Here is a 24,690-nt window from a genome sequence, read left to right as displayed (position 1 = left end):
TGTCGCCTTGTCACATTCATGCAGTTGCCAAGTCAGCAATTTTGTACAGTTGTTCGAAACCTTCTTTAGAGTGCTGCTACCATGCCCACGTGCCTCACAGGTGTGGGATCACTTTGGATTTTTTTCGTAGTTCGTGCTACAAAAATCAAATTTGAAAAAAATAAACAAATATGTAGCAGGCCGAAAACTGTTGCGCATGATGCTTTTAAATGTGAAACAACACTCAGCATTCAAACTCATTAGATCATTAGATCAGTAATAATAAATTGACAAATTAATTTCAGCTACTAATTAGCTAATAATAATAATAATAATATATGGGGTTTTACGTGCCAAAACCACTTTCTGATTATGAGGCACGCCGTAGTGGGGGACTCCGGAAATTTTGACCACCTGGGGTTCTTTAACGTGCACCTAAATCTAAGTACACGGGTGTTTTCGCATTTCGCCCCCATCGAAATGCGGCCGCCGTGGCCGGGATTCGATCCCGCGACCTCGTGCTCAACAGCCTAACACCATAGCCACTGAGCAACCGCGGCGGGTACTAATTAGCTAAGTCAACACATAACAGAATTTACACTGGAGAGACATGTTATATGATGCATTTTTGTTCCGCAGCTGAGAGAAAATGAATACCCAGGCTATAGTCGCCGACCCATAATTCAGACACCGATAATTGGACATGCTTGATTATTCGCAGGACCACCAATAGCTTCATAAACTTAAATAAGAACGACCGAAATGTCAGACACCTTACAGCGCGCCGTGCGATAATTCAGACTCCGACTGCACGAATGTGTACTAATTTGGCCACTGAGCTGAGCAGAAATCGCTATATTTTCGTCTTGATACGTCACTGGCATGGACATGGGTGCCTCCTCAAAACCTCTATTTGCAGTGACACCGTGACAATGGTTGAGATGTGGGGTGCAATTTCGTAGTGATGCCTTCTGCTCGATTCTATGCCACTCTTATCATCCACTGTTCATGGCTGGTTTCTTTCAATAACGTGTGCAGAGCGTTGCTCTGATTACTGACCCTGTTGAATAACACATTTTGCACTGTGACTGGCTTGATCAGGCATTTAAGCCTGACAAGTGCTATCAACAGAGATCTCAACAATATTGAGTAGTAACATATCTACTTGCGAACCAAGTTATCCGTCTACAGCACTTTGTTTCTGTCTAGATGTTTTGTGAGCAGTGACTGGCAGAAGCCAGAGAGTGCCAGACATCCAGGCATACAGGGAGCTTTCATCAGCGTGTGTCACACATACAAATGCACATAGCAATGTGCACAAAACATGCATTGTGCTGCATGCAACCACCACAAGTTGCACAGTAACATTGGCTACCAGCGTGCACTAATAGTGTGGTGAGTGCATGCATGTGCTCATTTCTGCCATTAGGTGGCTCAACAGCTTTATGGAATCTTGAATATGTGCACTCATGGCTCCAGGAAATTACCAAAAAGTGCACATATTATTTCGATGTTTAGAAGTGAATTTCATACATAGTGAATCACTGGCACCTCAAAATACTTTTGCAAGCCTTTTTTGAAATTGGTGATATGAGCCAGGCTGTATTTTAAACTGCCAGGATTGTTTTAGCCGCTTTACAAGTTCATTCACCGAAGCTATCAATGAGAAAGTTAATGTTGCAGAGCATAAATTAGCTTCTTGGCATCCAGTTCAACCACTGACAGTTGAAGCTACAAGTCCTGCTTAATGTCAGTGCCTTTTCCGTTTTTCTCTTGGACTGTGCAATGAACACCAAGACAGATTTTGAGAGATTAAAGCTGCCCATGGCAAGTCTATGAAGCAGCACCTACTGACATCCTTTAATCCTTTGTAGGATCCCGGAGGGTCCAAGATGAGTCTGAGAAACAATGCCTTAATCAAAGGGCCCTTATGGTAACTTGCCTTTTAAAAGCTTCCACTTCACGTTCTAACTCATCCAAGTCTCCATTTTCCAAATCAATATCCTTTGGAAGGAACACTTCATCTGCAATAATGTTAGAAACAAAAAAACTACACTCACTGTGCCTATACTGCTGCTGCTATTTGCAAAATCAGTGCCCCCTTTAACTCGTGTAACATTCTAGCATATCTAAAAGAGCTTGCTCTAATATAATGCCAATAGGTATCACAGGACAGACATGCACAAAAAGAAACAAAGATTTGAGCACACAATTTCCATTTCTGTTCACAATGTAAAGGCACCAAAAATACTCACTCAGCAAGTTATCAAATTTCAAGAAGAAATAAAGCAAGGAAACCAACAATAGACTGTCTGGTACTGACTGTGTTTGGCATGTGCTTTTACAACCGCGCCAAGGTATATACTTGTAGTATACTAACCTGGAGATGTGACATCGGTTGACGAGTTTTTTTTTTTCCTAGACTTCTTGCTTTTGGAAGCATTCTGGTTGCAAGAGGAAAGGCAAGATAACTGTAAAAATAATTTTCCACTAAGCAAGAGCAAAGAAGAAAACATTACGCGTATTTATGTTCACAAGACAGTATGCAAGTCTAGACTCCATATATCAATAAATGCCATGAAAGTGATGTCATTATTTAATGACACCGAAGCCCAATCAAAATCGCTATAGATGCCATAAATAATACCTCACTTTTCATCACATACTATGAAATGGCTACATCTCTTTCAGGCGCCAATGATTTCTGCTGAATAAAATCGTACTTTCACCGCACTTCTTGCATCTTCAGAACCATAAAAAGTGTACAGCTGCAGAATAGATTAGGAATTTTCAATTCTTTAGTGAGTTTTGTCAAGTTTACAGAATGTGGACACGATGGGAAAACTTGCTGCAAGAACATCAGATACGAGAATATCAACTATTTAATGTCTAGAGGGCTTGAAATGCACCTATCCAGCCACCTGAAAATTATGCCTGGTGTAACAGAATGTAAAAAAACAATGAACGAAGTGAATCCGCTACATATAATGACATATAGTCACACTGAGCAAAACATTTTGTACATGTTCCATCAGAAATGTTTCAAGATGTATGTGACAAATTTAAATACAATTAATTTCATCAGTGCTTTTGCTGTTGATGCACTAATCTTGTCGTACACAATTGCACACACAACGCCTTAAAGGGATATCAAAGTAGCAATGACTACAACCACCTAGTAACAAGTACAAGTTTCCAACTCTACTTTGTCCTAATGACCAAAACCAGGGATAGAAGCGGCCAAGAGCGTTTTAGAGCAGCTGTGGGAGCAGAAAATTTGCCAATTTAAAGCAGGTTTGGAGAAGGAATTAAGCATTTTGTGACAGAAGATATGCATTTTGGAGCAGCTTGGTAAAGTTCAATACGAGTGAAACACAGCATGATTAAGAAAAGGTGCTCTCTCTCTCTCTTTTTTTTTCAGAACACTATTAAGTTACATGCTGGTTTTAAAGCAACTAAATGTGGCCAAAAATAATAAATAACAGACAGCTCCCAATGCATGTTTACAGGCATTGTCTATGCTAGTCATAGGTATTTTTTTTTCTCATTGCATACAGCAAACTAATATTTAAGTTTAATTAGCTAATGTAATTACATTCCTCAATCAATAAGGTGTCAATGCAAAGGCTGTGGATGAGGTTGAAAAACGACCATGTTTGAAGCAACTAGGAATGTACAAATATTTGAAATTTTCAAATAATAAACCAAATAGTGTCCCATTCGAACTGAATAGTCACTAATCATAAGCACAAATGTTTGTTTAATAGTTATTGAATACTTTAGAATGTCAAATGTGCACAATAAAACATAAAATTAGAGCAAAAGTAGGATCAATTTCATCCCTTTGAGCATAGCAGAGGCACAAACCTTAATAATTTATGTGAAGTGGGCTAAGTCGCTCGAGGAGCCAGACTTAACCGGCTACACAGCAATCATTCGCATTCTCTGAAAAGTACCAAGTATGCTAACAAACTGCTTAATTGTTCCAAAGATTCATAATGTGCAGTGTAACGACAGAAGCTTGCTAAAGTTATGAATGCTCAAATGTGAACATCGTTTTATATTAATTGTAAGGGCTGCTGTTCATTATTGGAAGATTATTTGAAAAGTATTCACTATTTGATTCGCTTCTGGAACTATTCAATCTCAAAATTTTGCTATTTGCACACTTTTAGAAGCAACTTACCTTTGCAGTCCTTTTTTTTGCTAAGAAAAGAAAGCTCACGAAATTAAAAAAATTCCATGCAACGGGTCCCAGTGCCAGCAATATCAGCGGTCATATTTAAAACTCGTAATTTAGTATGTTGTGTATTTTATGCATGTGTAGACCAGGGTTTTGCATTTGTCAAAGCTGAAAGCTGCTGACACGTTGAGAAAAGAGTGTGACTGCTCATTGCCAGTGTGATACGCTAGGCTCAAAATTGACGAGGTTTACATTCGAGACTGTTGCAATCTCTAGAGTGCAGATGCATTGTCACGGCATATTTTTTAAAATTTCGCTCACTTTTTTTTTCATCATAAGAAGGCCCACACAAAACCTAAGTTGCTTTAAACACTGTCATCAGTCATTTCTTGACATTCTTCACAACTTACTGACACCTTATCGATTAAGTAAGTTAAGAACAATTAAGTAATTAAACTTACAAATTATTTTTGCACAATGAAAAAAAAAACATACTCATGATTAGTATGAACAGCCATCAACACAACTGAGTGCCATTAGCATAAGGCCTGCAAATATTTTTTAATACAACGCCACATTCAGTTGGGACAAGCGGTGTTATCTTAGCACAGAATAAATGTTACAGTTTTTTATATCACTTGCAAAGAAAATGCATTTTGGTATTTTTGAAGAGAATCGCTTTGATTCTGTATACACTAGGGCTGTACAGTCGCCATCCAATTTTTCGCACAAGCTCAATTATGCTAACATGTTCGCGGCACATCCATGGGAGAGCCAATGCATAAAGACAACCAATACTTTCTATGCCGAACGATAGTTTACTGAATTTTTTTAACTCGATCTGCGCAAGTGGCATTGTGAACATTGTTGCCACGAATGCAGTTCCGGTAGTTTGGATTTTTGCCAGCTTTTTAAGACCGCCGTTTGGCCACCAAGGTTTACTAAAACCATGAGTAAAAATGAAACTAGAATCCCAGCTTATGTCCTATTGCGGCAAAATTCTGATTTGGTGTGGTGTGGTTGTGCAGAAATTGGAGCAATTGGAATACAAATTTGAGCGATGATCACGATTGCCACTAGAGATTTGTGGCCAAGAAGTTTCACGAGAGGAAACAGGTCATTTGTTGCCATGCCACACTGTAATCCTGGTGACTGAATGTGGTAAGCGTGCAAAATAAATCTGGAACACAACACGCGTACCGAGAGGTAAAATGTATCAGTGTAACTAAACTAATGAGCTAAGTGCTGAACAGACCATGCAATTTATTCACTCAGCTGACATTGCACCTTTTCTTATAAACATGCGTAATGCATTACATGGCACAAAGCAATTTTCATTTTGCTGTGGCCATGTTCTAATGCACCACTGAACACCCTCACTTCAAACACTGACACTCAAACGGGTTGCCTAGGCTTTTCCATGGCTAAACACTAGCCAACGCACGGTTGTGGATGTGTTGTTGCCACTGAACGCACACATACCGCTCAATTTAGTGAATTCGATCAACATTGGTGTTTTGGAGCAGGCTCACACAGCTCTAAGGTTTGGCGCAAGATGGTGCAATTGGCATGGCACTTCCATCCCTGCTTACCTCCATTCGACTTGTAAATGCCACTATGCATAAGAGCTTAGCAGAGTGTGAGTGTAGGCCAGTTGGTGATTAATGATTTTGGGAAGCTTATCGCAAGCAAAACACGAGACTTGAAGAAAGGGACAACACAAACCGCTTCATGGTGTCCCCTTTCAAGTCTTGCGTTTTGCTTGGGGTAAACTAACCCCCTCCGCCCCCCCCCCCCCCCCCCGAAAGAAAGCATAGAAGCTACCACCTGGACACCACTATGTGTGATCATTCCTGATGAACTAAGTAAACTAACACCCCTCCCCCCCCCCCCCCTTCCGAAAGAAAGCATAGAAGCTACCACCTGGACATCACTATGTGTGATCATTCCTGATGAACTAAGTTTTGAATATTTACTAAGTAACTTTAATCAGGGGGGTGCATTCTGCAATTGTGTGATTGAAGCCTGTCAGCGTTTAAGGCATGTCCATTTGGTGGAAGTCTCGAGACTGCCACCAGTTTCAAGATATTCATCCCCAAATCTATCATGAAACACAGTGGTGTTCTACATAGTTTTGTCCTGCAATGCAGAAGGGAGGCTTTTCAATATGAAGGGTGCATTCAATAAGATGCAAGTACACAGAAGCACCTATATGCCTGTGTCTACTAGTGCAAATAATGTGCTGCGAGGGAATAAAAAAAGAAGAAAACAAGCGTTATCTCCACATCACTGTCTTTGAAAATACTGCATGATATTCATTAGAAAAGGTAGCGTATTTTTAACAGACTACGCAATCGCTACAAATTAGGTAGCAGTGCTCATGATTCACCATTATAATTGCTGAACTATTTCATCCATCTTGGCATTCAACTTTAGTAAGGGTATGAATACTATAAGACAAATGACATCAACCCAATGACAGGAAGGGAAATAAGAAAATATTAAAGGCCTTCCTTTGCCCTTAATAACTAAGCACTTGGTCTCCTCCTCTTATCATATGTAAATCATCATGCATAGCAGACATAGTCTGTGGACCTGAGAGGCAAAGGCCAGCCAAACACCACTGCCTTAAAGGGACACTAAAGACAAATACCAAGTCGACATGGACTGTTTAGATACCATTCCAGAAACCTTGCAACACTTGTTTTGTGCCAATAAAAGACTTGGTATACAAGAAAACTGCATCTGAATGGTTTGAACACCTTTATCGCCATTCAAATCTCCCGGTAACATTGCACACACCATCACCGCCCTTTGTTGCTGTCAGTGAGTAAAACGGCGCTCGAGAGACAGCGGTATGGTTTTTCACACAAAATGCAAAACGCAAATGCATGGCCATGGTGAAAGTGAACCAAGACAGAGCGGTGGATTCGTCACTGCAGCTCGTCAGTACGCATGGACTGTTCGGGCATTCCACATCACATGGAAGTGGAATTCTCTGCTACTTGCATTTTGTGCAAGTTTTGCGAGCCAGCAAAACCCGCACAGCACTATGCGATAATGAAACTACTGAAACGCATAAGTGCGGGGGGTACAGAGTCGAGTGAAAACGAAACCTTTCGACCGCCCTCGCCTTTGTCCAGGGTAATGTCAATGGGTTCTTTTTTCTAAAAATGAAATATAACTGAACAAGTAGCATTTTGTCTTATAAATCAATACAATTATGTTTTTATAACGACTGGTTGAGCAATAGTGATAGAATTTATATGAGCAGTGCCTTTGTCATTGGGCAAGTACTTGAATATCCCAGGGGAGTCTCTAATAGTGTCCTGCATCTACCTTAATTTCTCGATTACTAAGGCTCCGTTTGCAATAATATTGATGCCTTAGAGATTCTTTAGCCCAAATCTATCAGTTTAGCTTGACTTAATATTTGCCTTTAATGTCCCTTTAAAGGAATGATCCCTTAAAGGGATCACAAATTATATGCAGTTCTGCAGCACTGGGTGCATTCCATCTGCGCTTGAAAGAAATATGCTATGTAAATTGTGATACCCTGTTATTGTTGTTATGATATATTATTTCCTGAATGCCTGCTGGCTTGCATGGGAAGCATGCAAGCTGAACGCATCCTGCATGATGGCGATGTGGCCATTTTTAAAAGTGCAGATGGAATGCCGCAGTGCACACCGTGCATAACCTCACTGATAAAGCTGGTGGCACACAATTTGTAATATCTGCCATTTTTAACACAAGATTTCAGACTCCATGCTCTACAATGACACTATCTTGGGCAAGCAGGTGAGGTACCTGGCTTAACTTAGAATCTGTCAAGTGGGTTTACAAAGACGTCTAATAGAGCCACAATTTTGACTTCTGAAAGAGCATCTGGTCACTCCAAAAAGCTCTCACCCCATGATGCAAAAATATGGCAAAGATGGCACTTTACCACATAGCTACAGTGCCTCATTCCAAGGGCAGTAGCAACTAATGCTACCACAATGTAACAGCAGAACTGGTGATAATCATTGGAACAGAGAAGCCTGTATATAACATTTCTTTGTATTTTAAGGGCAAAGGTAACAGAAACAGTGTCCTAAATGGCTGACCTGTGTGCCGTTGAGATGGTGTGTAATGCATAGCTGTGTTTTGGCTTCCATATGCTGAGTTGCAGAGCAGCTTTGCTGATGGTTGCATGTTGCAGTTTCAGATATGCAGGCTTCCCGGTCCTGGGGCACTTTCTTTATCACATTATTTGAAGACAACGTAGATGACGTCACCGATAGCTCCACATCTCCTATGGTCATTTTTGACACAGTTTCTTTGCTCAGCAAGCTCCCAGTTTCTGTCATGACACACAGAATACATCATATGTCTCGTCAATGATGGTATACAAAGACAAACTGTCTGCTACTTCTAAATAAGGGGTCTGATATAGAATGAACACAGGAAATATACACAACAAAAAGCCAAATGGGAGCTAGATGAGATTCCATTGTAAGAATGACTAATGTAGAGCGGTAATATATTATTGCAGTGTGAGCAGTAATACTTCCGAACCATTTCAGCCAATCAGGTTAATACAATGTTTTTCTTTTTTTTTACCTTGCCTGCTTAAAAAGATCATAGAGGTTGTGTGAAACATTTATGTTCCCATGCAAGTAAAATATCTAAGGAATTTACTAAAAGGTGAATTGGCACTTGCAACCATACAGCTGTAACACAAATTCATACATTTTCCTTGGTAGCTTTGCATGCCTTTGTTTCAGCAGATGCTAACTACCAACTTGCATTTCCAGCATGAGAAGGCAATGCTGCCATGTGCTCCTGTGCACTCACCTGAAGGTAACGTTGGCCTGCCAATGATGAACACATTACCCGAAATTGACGTTGTGGGCACACGGCTGCTAGACAATGTGTTTATGGCCACACTGGAGGTCACCCTGTTGCACAAGGACACTTCTGGCAGGGGACACTCCTCATTCAATTCTCGAATGCTGGCGATGCAGCTACTACCGTTTGTGCTTGTTCCATTACTTTTAGGAAACTTGTTCAACCGGATTCCATTCTCTTTGCGGGCTTCATTGCGGTTCACCACTGCCTTTGGTGATGATGGTACCTGAAAAATAGTTTTCGTTTACTAAACACCTCAAAAATGGATGTAATGTTGTTATAACTGGCCTACCAAGCACAATCACAAGGAACTAGGAAGTTTAGGGGGAACACTGCAGGACAATGATAAAGGAGCACTAATGGCAAATGTTCGAAGCGTAACATTTTGTTTCCACTCCCTTAACAGTGACTAATACAGATTATAAGGGCCAAAGCGATACCCTGTAGCTGAATGGCATGTCATAGGCTAGGCAGACACATAGGTGACCGGTCAGTCAAGCAACCAGAAGCCATAGCAACCATAAGACAACAGTACCACTACACAGATAGCCATATCGAAAGAATGTGAAATGTGAAACTGGCAGTGAATGGACATCCCAGCTTTGCATGTGAGAAGCAAACCACTTTGAAACCATACTAGTTCTAGCAGTCTTAAAATCCACAAAAAGTCCAGCCCTGCATATCTCCACACAAGTGGAAGCCAAGCTTGACATATATAAAGGGCCCCTCACCAGGTTTGGCTATTTTGAGCTGACAAGCGCAGAGCATACAATGCGCGCTAATGATGGTGTTTGCAAAGAATTACATTGTTATGCGCAGTGGAAAGGTCAGAAATTTCAATCCGAACGCCGTTTTCTCTTCCCCTCGCCGTGACCGCGCTCCAAGCCTGATGGTGACGTAGTCGTGTCCACAGTGTGACATCGCTCGTGGTGATACGTAACTTCAAGAATTATTCAAGGCAACACCTGTTATTTGTGTGATCTGTTGCTTGAATTGATGAATTGAAGTTTAGAGTAATAATAAAACACACAAACGGAATGTCTGCATCTTTTTTGCTTTACTTCGCAGCGAAGCAAGAGAGATGTACTTCCGCTTCGTCTGCTTGTTTCCACGGTCGTGGCGTCACATGCACAGGTACCGAAACTATGCCATTTTATACCGTGTTCCCGTGCGTGATCATGCTCTGCGATTCGCTTGTTCTGCCTCGGTATTCGTGTAGCACTGAATTATACTGCTAGTCATGTGTCCTTGTGCACAGCGCCTGAAACTAGACATCACAACAGCTCGCGCGCAATGCCGTCAGCAAAAGTGCGCAGCGCTGAAAAGAACAGAAAAAAAAAAAGCTGGGGCCTGTGACGTATGCGTCACCTGATCCTCGAGGTCTATTATGGGAGAACGCAGGAAAGGAATTTCGCTTGCGGAGCCTAGACGCAGTGATTGGTGAGAGTGTCTCGCTATGCAGTGGAGCTCACCTTCTGAAATTATGGGTTCGCGGCACTGAAATATTTCTATCTCGTCTAATAATGAGCCGATTTGAAAAATGTTTTGCGACAGAACGCTCTCTGTAACAATTTAAAGCATATAACCAAAATTTGCTATGAAGCCTGATGAGGGGCCCTTTAAGGTAGAAATGGTAATGCTGCAAGGTTCTAGAGGTGATGGTGATTTGTCATGTTTAATGGCACTAGCATAGGCGGAAAGTTTTCATTTTTCTGGGGCTTGACTAGCTTTCAGAACCCCCCCCCCCCCCACACACACACGTATATATATGTGTGTTACTTGTCGGAGGACATGAGAATTTACAAGCCTGAGTCCTCTGACACCACCAGGAATCTGGCGTCTCTCGGTGGTGTAATCTTCCTCCATGTAATTGTCGTATACTTGGCTATCACTAATACTGCTTCGCCTTTCTGGAGAAAATGCAGCTTCTCTCTCTCTCTCATTCTTTTTCTGTGAGTTCAAGTATAAGCGCTGCTGCACATGCCTGCTATTGATTTTGTTATCGAGTGAATCAGGCTTAGCCTCATTTCAGTTACTAAGTGAATTACACAGGGTGCTCCAATTATAAAGGATGCGGGTGGGAGTGCAGTCACGTCATATCTTTCATATTTCGAGGGTTTATTTATCAGTCAGAAAAAAATTTGTATGCAATTAGTACGTCACTGAAAATACCACAATTAGATATCCCTTGGCTGTGCCTACACGTCTCTGACAGTTTGATAATTAGGATAGTATGTCTCGAGTTAGACAATTGCAATTACTTAATTAAACCTCCGAAACGAAAAATTACTGGCAGCTACTCCACTGTACTGTGGAAACAATATTCACCAGAGTTTCTTGGAGTAATGCATTGCTGATTTTTAAATCTTGGTGAATGAGAGTTCATTGGGACACACTGTATACATTTATGACCTCTGCATGCAGGTGACAATGTTTCCATCTCTAATAAATGTTATAAATTATTAGAAATGCTTTTTTTTTTCATGAGTCGTTAGCATTATTTATTGGAAAGAGAAGCAATACTGAGACACATATCACTCCCGTGCATTTCACATGCCTTTGATAAGACTTTGCCAAAGGGGTCACTGAAGTCTATAGGTCTTTTTCAGGGTCAAAAAAGCATGCAAAGCAATTTGAAGGGAGGTGAACATACAGCAACATATTCATTCTCCAGGCATAGGCTATCCATACCTTCAGAAATAATTGTTAATTGGCTACATCGTTCTCTTTGAAAAATATAATGAAATTTGTCCTGTGTATATATTTAAGTATATTTTGTATGTGCACATTGTTTACAGTGTAAATTTAGAACAATGTTGAAGTGAGAAAATACGGATGAGGCAGCCGCCACAGGTGCTTCTAATGCGCTTGTTCTCCTATAGTCAGGATTTGCAGAAATAAAGCAAAAGTATGAACTAAAAGCCATGCACGTCAGCGCCAACAATGATGTAGTAAGATATTATCCACAATAAAATTTTAAGTGAAAAGGCTAAGGCAAGTCAAAAGAAACCTCAAAGGATGTGGATGAAAAAGCTCCACTCTTAAGCAAAATTAAACCCTTTGGGTCGTGCCTTGCCACACAACAATAATTGTCATCTGTCTTGTCTGCATTTCCTTTAACGCTGCCAGCCCGGTACTTCCAAGTGATGAACAGCATGCGCATTATCAGCATAACAGAGCATTGTCGACGAGAAAGTAGCGATCGCAGCGTTTTCAAGAAACTCAAGCAAGACAAATGACGATTATTGTTGTGTGGCAAATATACGACCCAAAGGGTGCGACTGTCTTTAGAGTATAGTGCGCGGGAGCACATTGACGACGATCTTCGCCACGCAACTTTCCTCTTTCCATGCTGCGGCCGTCTGTTGCAGGTCGGTCCTCTCCCTCTCTCAAGATCTCCAAGATAAAAACGCAAACGCCGCGCTGCGGTACAGTCCAAGCGCATTGCTGCCGTCGGCGTCACCCTCGCTGCGCGCCCTACCCTGTACGTGCGAGTGAAAGCGTGCGAGGGGAGCCGACGATTGCAGCTCAATCTCGTCCGCACAAAAGGGATGAACGCGAAGAGGTAGTGCGCTGTCTTCTCTCGTGCGCTAGGCACCCAACGTTGTGAGGCGCTAAGGGGGGGGGGGGGGGGGGGTTGCGCGGCCGTATCTTGAGAGCGATCTGCGGGCAGAGTCTACCAGGGTTGTCAGATTGGGCTATAGATAGTCAAATTTGGCTACTTTTTATGCGGGTTGGCATCGAAAATTCCGAATTTGCTACATGGCTATATTTGGGCTATTTTTGTCTTTAAGGACTTCCAAGTCCCGAGGACTGCGTAAACACTGACGAAATTCGGGAGCGCCAGTTTATGAAAACACAAAGCTGATTGCTGCTACTAAGATATGTAGACAATCTCGAAGGCTGTGTTTTTAGGCAATGTCGGCGCTGGAAGGATGACGTTAAGCTATGGCTGCCATGTTGATACGTCATTCCAGCGCTAAGCTTTCTTTTTGTTTGGGCTCGGCGCCGTCTGCTGCCGGTTTACGCATGGTTTAATACGGAGAACAGTAGGGCTGACAGCTGTCAAGTGAGTGTTCCGTGCCGGCTGCTATAAAGCAAACTACTTACACAACTCAAGTATACAAGGTCCTGAATACTTGGCTGCGCGCATTGAAAACAAGATTTTACCTCACCGCTGCACTGTTCTTGCTCAAATTTTGCAAAACGATCGCATTTTGGCGTCGACTTCGTTTAGTATAACACTTAGCACGATTAGTCGCCTGTTTTTTAAGGCAAAAATTAGAAACTGTTTTTGTCTATGGGAAAAATGGCGTCTAAAAAGCCAGCCCTGGCACAGACTTGTGTCGCCATCTGCAGTCGTATGCAGAAAGCAGCGTTTCAGGAAGTGCTGCCACGTGTTACCTGCTCCTGGAACAGGCGACTGCCCTCCCCAAAACGCTTTCTGCAGATGACGACAGGTGGCAAGACAAGTTCATGCTTGCTATATGCCTCGATGTCCTCCTCGCCCGCCGCTACAAATTGGCGGGCGAGGAGGACATCGAGGCATCCTAATGCTTGCTAATGCTTGCGCCATCGTGGCAGCAGCTCGCATCCCCATAAGCGCAGGCAAATGTGTACTCTTCTTTTTCTTGGAAGCCAGGCAATTAAGTGTGCCAAGTGTTACATTAAACGAAGTCGACGCCAAAATGCGATGGTTCTGCAAAATTTGAGCAAGAAAGAACAGTGCAACGGTGAGTGCAATTTCTTTTTTTCTAACACGTGCAGCTAAATATTAAGGACACTGTACGTATGCGTGTCGTGGCGCGTCATTTTCACCCGTGGTCCTTCAATGTTTATTAAGGGTTGCTTATGGCTTGATTTTCCCGCAAATAACATTATTTACAAGGTAACAATAAGAAAATATCCACAAGTCGCCTTAACGAGAAACCCGACGCTTCGATTCTTGACGTACAGTGCGCGTCACCCTTGTGCAGAGCGCGGAAACAGAGAGCTTTAGAATAGGGGACGCAAGCGGCTTGCGTACACAAGTAGGGGCCATGGTACTGCGCATGCGCAGACCCCTACATTCGGATCTGCACATGTGCAGTATCGTCGCCCCTAGTTCTTGCGTACGCAAGCCGCTTGCGTCCCCCATTCTAAAACTCTCCAACGACGGCCGCCGGGGCGCTCCGTAGGCAGCTAGCGATGTGTAACGGTAGCTGTTGGGCTCGAGATAAAAGGTGTCTGGGCACGCAGCGGCCGACTCGTCTAATCTCGGGCCCGGTCACTAGCATTAGATGGCGCTGGCTGCCGTCGTTCCCCCGCTCTACACAAGGTTGACGTGCACTGCACATGCTCAGGGAAGCTCAGTAGTCTCGACTGTCGATCAAAATGAAATGTTCTGCTCCAGTATCACCAAGCATCACCAAGTTATAGGCTAGCATCCGGAATTCAAAAAGCAGTGCTGGAGATCTAATGTTCTGCCTGTTGTCTTAGCTTGCTTTGTCCTTACTTGCGCTGCCCCTTTCGAACGCAGTCGTTGAAAGCATGTTGTTCAGCCAGGTTTCACTGACAAAGAATGATCTCAGAACCCACATGCCGAATGAGACACTGCGTTAAGTTTGATCTGGCAGAGAGTGGGGACTGCTGCAAAGATTTTCAGCCAGATGAGCAGTTACTGTCGCGTTTCAACTCTGCAGTTCTGTATGGTCCAAGTTGCAGTGGGAGTTAACTCAAATGGGGCTGGACTGTATATTTAATACATTTGCATAAATTTCCAGCATGAGAAGTATCAACTGGGACATTAATGCAATGTTTCCCATTCTTTGTTTTAGTCAAGCGGCTTTGTATTACGTGAGAGCTTCAATTGTTTCATGGTACTTTTTTGAACGTTACATATTACACAATGATAAGCTCTGTAAATACATGTTCGCCCATAGTGAAGATGGCAAGGCTCACCAAAGGTCGGCGAGTGATTCCCTTGCCAACATCAGTATGATAATTCCTCGATTTTTAGACCGTACTCCTGCGACAATTTTTTCCCTTGAAACTATGTGCGTACGAGTAATTGCAATTATGGCTTACTTTATATATGCACATACTTTATGGCCACTGTAATTCCTCTCTGTTCATCTTACTATTATTACACTGTACTTTGCTCACGCGTATTTTCAAGCTGTGATGAAAGAGAAACTATGTTCGACATACATAATGGGTGTTCGTGGTACTGTTACATCCATATTTTATTATTTTTGCCCACATCGCAGTAGTGGTTGGGCAAAGAGTTATTGCCAGTTTGAAAAAGTACACATGGTGTTCTACTGGCTTCCTATTCCGATGTATAGTGCTTGAATTTGTTAGACAAAGGGGTTTACACTGTACTTAACTTCATGACAGCCGTGCGCAACCCATAAAATAGATATTAACGCGACAGCGTCAGGAGCTTGTGTTGCAGAAAAGCCGGTGTCAGTGGCGTTGGCCATGAGCGAAAAATCCCAGAAGGCAATTCATAAATTAAAAAAAAAAATAACTTGCAAGATGGGCTGGGTGCCAATCGAACCAGGGTCCGGAGTGTTCAGACAGAGACGCTACCACTCAGCCAAGAGTTTGATAGTTCAAAGTGGGACAAAAGCGCCTCTAGTGAATGCGGTGTTGCCTTAGAAATGTGCCATGGAAAGTTATACTGCGGTGTATATCCGTAATTATGAGCATGTAAATTACAGAAGTCGCAGTTACACGAGTAGCAAAGTATGTTTCCGCTACATTTTTGCACTCTGCGCACACACAGAGCCATCTTGCGGCAAACACAGAAGACCCCCTCATCACAATGTTCAGCGCTGCCCCGACACGTGGCACGCCACTCGCACCATTATCGCATCAGCCTTCGTGATGCGTCACGGCCCGGCTGTCCGTGCCGATCACGACGTTTGGCTCGCGTAGATCATTTTGAGTGGGCGGTGTGAATGGGGTGCGATAACGCTATCGCGTTCCACTCTTGAAGGCGAAGTTTAAGCGCCCTCCAATTTTGTGTGTTCCCTAGTAGCATTAAATTTCTTCATTTTTTTTAATCGCACTCAAAGTAAAGTACACAGCCCCTCTCGAAAAGTTCGCAACACATGCATTTGTGCCTGGATTCACAGAAACGTATATGTTTTTAGATTGCATGCATTTTGCCCGCAAATCCCTGTTTAAATATTGAGCAGTTCAACTCTGTTCAATGCTAATACCAGCTGGACTATTGCCAGCACCGTTATCCAGGTGGCAATTAAAATTATAAACTTCAATTCACCTATTCTGTTCTGAGCCAGCACGTCGTTCTGTTTGCTGCCACTCACAGGTGAATTGCAGTCACAACTGCCACTTTTTCACACAAGGAAAATGAGAGAAGGTTTCAAGTTGTCTCCAGAGTTCAGTGTGCCTCCAAGCAGCAGCATTTGCTAACTCAGCGTCGAGCTGCTTTCGAGTAAATTGAAAGATAAAGAGAGAGTGGCAGAGAAGTAACATGTTTATTGTATCAATCAAGCCTATAGGAAAGGCATCCCTATTTTAATGCCTTGAGTTGGGCCACCTATTGGGCACTCGATCGTGACCAGCCGAATCTGATCCTCGAGGTTGGAGCTGGCAATATTAAGCCCAACTCTTACAGAAATATCCCTCGGGTAAAGTGAGGTGTGAATTAAAGTTAGCTCAAAATGTGGCTAAGTAAATACCAATAAAGTCATGAGTAAATCGGAAAAGAAATTCTTCGGTTCACTGTAACAATGAGTGGCATCTAATGTTGAATTCCAATGGCGGAGTCGAAGCAAGTTTTTCTGCTCATTTCGGAGCAAGTTTGTTCCAATGACAGAGTGAGGGCGGGAGTAAAGTGTTCCAATGAGAGAGACGGAGGGGATTCAGAGCGGGAGTCACTCCGTGGAGCAGAAAAAGATGCTCCGACAAAATCGGCGGAGTGGACCAGAACTCTGCGTGACGTATTTCCTTTACCACGTTTGTCTGCTGGGAGGCGCCACCGGTCACGACTCGCGAGGAATCAAAAGCTGCTGCACGCTTGGCGAGATATCCATTCCGCACTTAAAAAAAAAAAACAGGCGAACAGCGCTGAAGAGACAAGTGACCGGTGCGGCGGTGCTGGGAGCAAACAGCGGAAAGAAATGACAACATGCAAGGTATCCTGGGTAACTCGGTGATAGAACTTCTGCTTACGCCTTGCTCCGGCAGCACAGGTTGTGTTCCACTCGCGAATCTGGAGGCGTTGCTCTACGCCAGAGTCGAGTGCTTGCTCACGGTTTCCGTCGGCTGCTCCGACTCCACCATTGGAATTCAACATAAATCCGCGTCCGAGTGGCAGCTCCCACTAGAATTCTTTACACAGATCTTGAGGCCAGTGTTGTGCTAGTTGTGCTAGCTGGAAGTGCTAGTAGGTGGAAGTAATTTTAGAGCCAGAAAAATATGTGGTGATATTTGGACACCATCTATAACACACCTGCAGAACATAATAAAATGTTTTGGCTATGTTTTTCGCTACTTTTCACTCTCTCAAAATTTTGGTATGGCTATTTTTGGACTACATATTGAGATCATTTGGCTATATTTTGTTGGGACCACCTGGCAACCCTAGAGTCTAGTTGCATTGGCGGCTCATAGCTTTGTGCATGCTGTGCATTCTCGGTGCTCACTCTGCGCTGAAGCAATAGACAGCACGAAATGGCACAAATGTCACTTTGCTCGCTGCTGTTGCCGCGTTTCCGCACGCCAACATTTTGACAGCAAGTGTCCGTATTCATCGGGTCTGATGTGTTCATGTTTGCTGTGCATGCTGACACCATGCTTAGTATTTTAGTTAGCAAGCGAATGTTTACAAGTTGATACGGCTGATAAAAGTACTGTACTTACTTCATACGGCTGTCTGCTATTTTGCTATCGCAATCGATGCTTCGCCTTTTGGGCGAAACTGCGTCTTTTCTTCTTAATTTTTTTCATGTCACATATTGGAGGCTATGCTCATTATCTACGTGGTGTTCTGCTGAGAAGTGGCACCAGGAAATATCTATAACACTTTGGCCGTGGCATTTATCGGCGCTCGCAATACCAAAATGCATAGCCTTTGAGATTCGTGGATATTACTCAAAGGAAAGCATCGCTGGGATACGTGTTTGGACGCCACCTATCTGTATAGTGGAACTCAGCAGCGTGCAGCCGGTGCATCTACTAAAGTACAACAGAGACCAACATCGCAGCAGGTTGTGATGCGTTTCGAGAGTGCATTTTAGAGGGCAGCTCTTGTTCCTGCGGCGAGCGTCGGTGCGTGCAACCAGTCACGCTGCGAAGCTTGCGCTGCACCAGCCGAAATGCCGTCCCCTCTAGACTTCAATGCATGCGCCGTCGGCTGTTACCTTCAGAGCATGCGCAGAATCATCCCCAACCTGCGCACCGCTTTGAATGGCTGCCTGCGACTGTTGGCGAAGCGGCGTGGGCACCTTTTTTCTCGTGCCATGCAGTGTGGGTTGGCGCATTCGGTGCTATGATTGCACAGATAGAGCAAGAGCCATCTCAACGTCGGGCATGTCGGGTTGCATTGGCCACGTCCGGTTACATTGGCTGCACCAGTGCTTCAAACTGTAGACGTTGTTCACGTCAACGTGACATAGCATGTGCGCGCACGCGCTCACGTTACATTGGACTATATACGGGTCTTAACCAAGCGATCTTCTTTCTATGACTTTTATTAGTTCAAATTTTGTATCATTAAAATTTTGGTAGCATCATCGCGGAATTCGAATTATCTAGCTTTTACTGTATATGCAATATGTCTGTAAAGAGGGCTACAAATCTACGATTGTATAGATGGCTATAAGATAAGTGTACTACAAATGTAAGCCTTTATGTAAGACGACATGAACTGCTGTTATACATTTGTTATATGCTCCACACATACTTGTTTTAAATGAGCAGTGTGCCCTCATCAGAGCCCTTCAGCACAAGGTCCCAGAGGCCTGTGCTATTCTTGTGAAACTGGACTATTCTTGTGAAACTATCCAAGCTAAAACCTCCATTCGTTCAGGCAGATAATTTTTAATCTGACTGCATTTTAATTTTAGAACCAATTTACAATAAGAAATATTGTAGAAGTCAAAGTTTTGCTCAGACTAGTTCAGTCAATTTCCAGTTGGTCTGATAATGCTGACAGGCTTATAATTTCATTCCTAAGGATTGACAAAGAGAATTTATTATATATACAGAAACCCCAAGTTCCAGCTGGATTCCAGCTGGAGGGAAGGCATTTGCAAAGAGCCTGTATTTTACCAAAGCAAGCACAGATTAAAGCTCACAGAAAGAAGTCATGCAGACAGATTCAGTGGCAAATCCATTTAACAAAGTGAGTACAGTCCTCTTTGTCTACATGAGGTAGATTGTTTTATTACAAGTATTACTGGTGTCATATGAAATGTGAACAGCAGAGTGCATGGTCAAAGGTACTGTTTGTGTCATCTGTCAGTCATAAGAGACAGCCACACTTCTAATTTGGCTGCTGGTAGCAAGAATGCATACAGAACAGGAATATTGTTGCTTCTGTTTTCTTGGATGGCTAGCCCGCACACCTCTACTGCACCAGCAGCCAGCAATATTGCACTGCACCAGTAGCACCTGATGGAAACACGGCACAATCTGGCACTTCAGTGGCAAAGCGAGAAAATGAGCATCAAAGCAAACAGAAGCCAAAATATCCATGCTGGGTGTGCAACCGCACTTCCAGGAGCCAAACCCAGTATGTGCAACGGCCTCAAATGATGAGTGGCAGACGGTATTAAATGTATCTTTGGCCACATACTCTGCTGTTCAAATTTCATTTTATGCCAACACACATTCATATATTTAAGATGCTCACGATTTTACAATATTGTGCAGCTGTCAGAAAACAGATAAAATGGCTTTGTCAAACAGGCAAGTAAGGCAGAATGACAAATTAGCTTACATGTGCATAACTCAGAATACAAAATTTTAGGTATAATAAATTTTAAAATCACAAATTAACATGGCATGCAAAATGGCAAACATTATCTAGTACAGGGGTAGCCAAATTGCAGCTCACAAGGTGCATGCTGCTCTTCTCAGACTTAATCATGGCTTGTAACCAGCTGTAGATGAGGCATTCACTGTCCAATACAATACATATAAATAAGCTCAATACTGCATTACATATTTCTCAACTAGTTAGTTTCCACAAACATTTGCATCTGAAGTTATCAGAATCTAGACTATTGATCCTCAGCAGGCAGAAAAAGCAACCAAAATGCAGCCAATTGTACTGCGGTCTCAAACTCCCATTATTTTGCAGTAGCTAGACCAAAATCATGAACTCTTTGGAGCTTTATACTAAAATTAATAGAAGGCCATCTTGGTACTATACTCGTGGACAACTTTCTGTGGCAATGAAGGGAAAGCTATGGAGGCAAAGCGCACACAAGTGAGAGTGCTTCTGAAAAAGAGTCCTGCGTTTTCATCCACATTAGTTTAAGCTGGGGAAGAGAAAACATAAACGCCTTATTAGTAGGCTTGTGCGAATAGTGCTTTTTTGGTTCGAAGCGAATAGTAATTCTTCTCGAATAATTTCGAAGCAAATGCTTCGAATAGTAGCAAGTAAAGAAAAAAAAAAAAACGGCAGAGGGCTAAGATCTGGAATTTATTCAAGGAAAGTAAACAACTTGATTACTTACGAAAATCTACAAATTTTCGTGCAAGAACACTAGCTGTTCCACATGCTGGGGTTTGAGGTGCTCCCTTCTGCAGCTTACAACGGCTCCTGCAGTCAAAAAATCTTTTCACTTCTTGTCTGGGTGGCTGGTATCGAAAGATACCTACGGGCAGCTGCAACCAGGGTTGGGTAAAGGCAGCTGCCCTTGCTTTTCCACCACACAAGGGGGTCTTCGGACCAGGAAAGAAGAGGGGCGTTCAAGTACCCAGCAACCTCATCCGAGATTGTACGGCTTGACTGATGATATGCACGCGAACTGAAATGTGTAAAAGCACTCCACACAGAGTCCCCTGATGGGTCTGCAGAGCAGGTGCTGTTCTCACTTGTTGCTGTACCATGTTGACCAACTGGCACAGTCTCTTCTGCTGCCGTTGCGATTAGAGTGAACGCCCATTGCTTTGCGCGTTGTTCAGCATAACAGACATCTTTGTAACTAGGATCGACCAACATTGCCAATACAGGAAGGCATGACATCTTGATATCAAGGAACCTCGTCTTAATGCTACGCAAAAGGCTTGAGGCAAGCAATGCTGCCTCACCACCTTCAGAAACATGTTCAGCTAGTACCACCTCGGTACACTGCAACAGGGGAATGGCTTGTGACAGTGTGGGATATCTGTCCCCAGACAGTTCAGTTGTGGCATGGTCAAGTGCCTTCAAGACTTGCACTGCTGCATTCATAACTTTCCACTCACTTGTGTTCAAGTTCGGAACTCTGTCAGATTCTGAAAGTTCTACAGTGATGATTGTACGCAGCTTCACGAGCCTGGCCATCATGGCATGCTCACTGTTCCATCGCATTGGGATGTCTTGTATAGCCCCGAGAGGGTCCAGTTGCATGTTTCTCTCAATTTCCCGAAGCTGTCCTCGGGCCTTCGCACTCTGTTTGTATCTAGCCACAATCGCTCTGGCCTTAGCACAGAGCTGCAAAAACCCTGACACTTCTCTTTTGGCATCACTGACACACAACTGAAGGGTGTGTCCGAAACACTACACACCACTCCAGAAGGACCGTGCTACAGCAGAAGTAAAGTTCCTTCCATTATCTGTAACAACGAAAATCGGCACAGTATCGTGGGCTGGAAGTTCCCACTCCTCGATGACACCTGCGATAAATAGCTCCAGGTTTTCTGCACTGTGAGAGTCTGTCATCTCCGTGCAAGCCAATGCATGCACGTGTTGCATGAAGTCACTGTCCATGACGTGACAAGTTACACAAGCGTAGCTGTCATTTGCCCAGAATGTCCAACCATCAGTTGTGATTTAAAGCGACTCCACTCCGCTCGCAAAAATGTCCCTGAGCTTCTTTTTCACCTTCTCTTTGCTTGATATGTAGAGATCCGGAATAATGGCTCTCGAGAATGTTGTCTGAGATGGCACAGCGTAATCCGGCGTAGCGAACTTCATCACGTCGAGGAAACTCGGTTCTTCGACAATGTTGTAGGGGTGCATACCACGAGCTACGAAGCGAGCTATTACTTTTGTCATCTGTTGGGCTTGAAACTGTCGGCTATGGGTGGCTGCTGACCACTTGCCTTGCTTGCCCCCTTGAGCTTGAATGGCCTTACGCGTGCACCCCTCTTCTTTTGGTAGTCCTTGTGCAAGTCCGGGTGTCTCCTTAAATGTGTTGCTAGAGTTGTTGACATACTTGTCGGGGTCTTCAGGACTGTCTTGCGTTTAAGATATCGAGCTTCGGTTCCCGACGGAGTCTTTACAAAAAAGTTCCAAATCGGATTGCTGGACGCATGCAATCCAGTGGTGCTCTCTGGAGTGGTACAAGGCGGCTGGGATTGATCAAATGCCGCAGCGGCAGAGACAGAGACACCCACTAAACGCAATCGACCACACGACGACGACAATGAGATGCATTTTTGTATGCCTTTGTTCTGAGTATAGTTCTGTTTTCCTGGTTTGGATTGAGAAAAGTATTACTGAATCCAAAACCGAAACTTCCGAAAACGCCTTCTCCCTGTCGCGTGTGGCTATTCGTTCGAGCCAAATACTTCAAAATTTCCGAATAACAAAATTCGAATTGAAGCGAATATCGAATAGCGCATTATTCGTTCAACTATTCGAAAATATCAAATGCTCGCACAAGCCTACTTATTAGCAACAGTTAAATAACATAAAACACACCACTGAATGTAAACGTTAACTTATTTTGCGGCTTTTGCCAAAACCACAAAACCAAAACGCAAAACCGTCGCATGTGGAAGCTGCGTCGATTCAGCGTCTGTTCCGAGCAACCAAAAGCACTGTCAAACGCTGGCGGAGTACTTGGAGCGGTAACACCTGTGCAGAAGCTCTGTCCCCGTAGCTTTCCCTACATTGCCACAGAAAGTCGTCCGCGAGTATAGTAACTGTGCTAGCATGGGAATTACGGGAAGTACGTGAATTTGCCTAACCATCATTCTGGTTTTAAACAACATTGTAGATTTCTTTACTACCTTTTATAAGGCTCATTTCTCATCCCAAAGTTCTTGTTTGGAAACAATCAGCCATGTTTAGCGTCTTAGATTTATTAGTTTTTCAGGACATTATAAACAATAAATTGTTCAGAAAATTAAAAATCAACACAGTAAGTGAGCGTCACTCGCCAATCATCTAGATTTACTGACATGCACAGTAAAGAACTGCTACATTCATGCCCTGGAAAATATTCAATTATTACAATTAACTATTGTACAACAATGAAATGCTCTAAAGGAACACTGTGGGGGTTAGAACACCAACACAACTAAACCAAACACAAATAGGTACCATGCTTTCTTAATGTGCTATGTATGCTCTTCCCATGGTATTGCTGCACCAGATTTCCCTGCATTATTGTTAGCATAAAACTATGTCTATTTGGCCACCCCTGGTATTGCGTAATTATCACAGGTCCACTGGTTTCATGCTCACCTTTGCCTCCTCAGTCTCTGCTTCTACTAGCCTTGATATAACAGAAGGACTATTGGGTTTTATTTCTATTGCTTCCTTCGTCTTGTCAATTTCTTCTCTCTGAAAGAAAAGAAGCCAAGCAGCGTTCATTGATACACAATACAAATGAAAAGAGAAAATCATCATTCACCTAGTTGTAGCATGAAGTTACAAAAGAAACACATATGGGTTTCTCAGAAAGAAAGCTTTGCAGTAGAAGAAAAATTCATCCTGGTCCAGGAATTGAATTAGGAACCAACACCTTTCCAGGGATGCTGAATATGGCAAATCAATTCAGTTGTCGATTAATTTGGCCTCATGCTGCACTCTGCTAACCTCCTGGTTAGCTCAGATGGTAGATTTATAGCATGCAGTTCGATCCCTGAACTGGGACAAATTTTTCAACTGAGAAGTTTTTGAGAAACCCGTGAGGGTTTCCATTGCAGCTTAATGCTACAACTGGATAGATGACAGTTTACCCGTTTCATGACCTTTCCTCCCACTTTGCAGCCTTCCACTGAACTGATTTGCCCATACACATCACACGAGTTAATACAAGAGCGAATCAAAAGTCTTTGCCTCTATTTTTTTTCGTCAAATTACGGCTGTAAATGTGAAGTCAACGTATCCATTCCCAGCGGTGGACCTTTGATGGCGGTGCTGTTATCAGTTGTTGAATATGGCGTTTATGCTTCACACATCCACAGCGCACAAGCAACGAAGTGTGATTCGTTTTCTATGGTACAAGGGACAAACACCCATCGAGTCCACAGAGAAATGCAGCCCACGTATGGGGAAAGGTGTCTTGCTTTGAGAAATGCGAGGTGGTGGTGTTGCGAGTTCGCAAAAGGCCGTGGAGACTTGCATGAAAATGAGTGTGGTTCCACAGTCAGCCGGACGAATTCTACCACAGAAGCATCTCAAATTTAGTGCTTCAATGGGACAAATGTCTGAAGTGGTGTGGGGACTATGTGGAAAA

General features: G+C 43.2%; 1 protein-coding gene across 2 annotated transcripts in view; it reads right to left on the bottom strand.

Moving 5' to 3' along the window:
• LOC135898007 (protein FAM193B-like) overlaps window positions 1–24,690 on the bottom strand; it is a 156,668-nt gene that overhangs the window by 25,263 nt on the left and 106,715 nt on the right. Inside the window, exons 14-18 of one of the 2 annotated variants that reach the window (XM_065426717.1) lie at window positions 23,694–23,792; window positions 9,002–9,281; window positions 8,272–8,507; window positions 2,360–2,450; window positions 1,922–2,003 (exon numbers count right to left, since the gene is read on the bottom strand). In XM_065426717.1, coding sequence (XP_065282789.1) covers window positions 1,922–2,003; window positions 2,360–2,450; window positions 8,272–8,507; window positions 9,002–9,281; window positions 23,694–23,792 — 788 coding nt within the window. The remainder of the gene's footprint in view (window positions 1–1,921; window positions 2,004–2,359; window positions 2,451–8,271; window positions 8,508–9,001; window positions 9,282–23,693; window positions 23,793–24,690) is intronic. The other variant, XM_065426718.1, reaches the window with a different exon arrangement.

This window comes from Dermacentor albipictus, chromosome 1 (assembly GCF_038994185.2).
Source record: "Dermacentor albipictus isolate Rhodes 1998 colony chromosome 1, USDA_Dalb.pri_finalv2, whole genome shotgun sequence".
NCBI classification, from domain to species: Eukaryota; Metazoa; Arthropoda; class Arachnida; order Ixodida; family Ixodidae; genus Dermacentor; species Dermacentor albipictus.
Note: the sequence above shows the minus strand (reverse complement) of the source record. Positions and strands in the feature narration are given on the sequence as shown.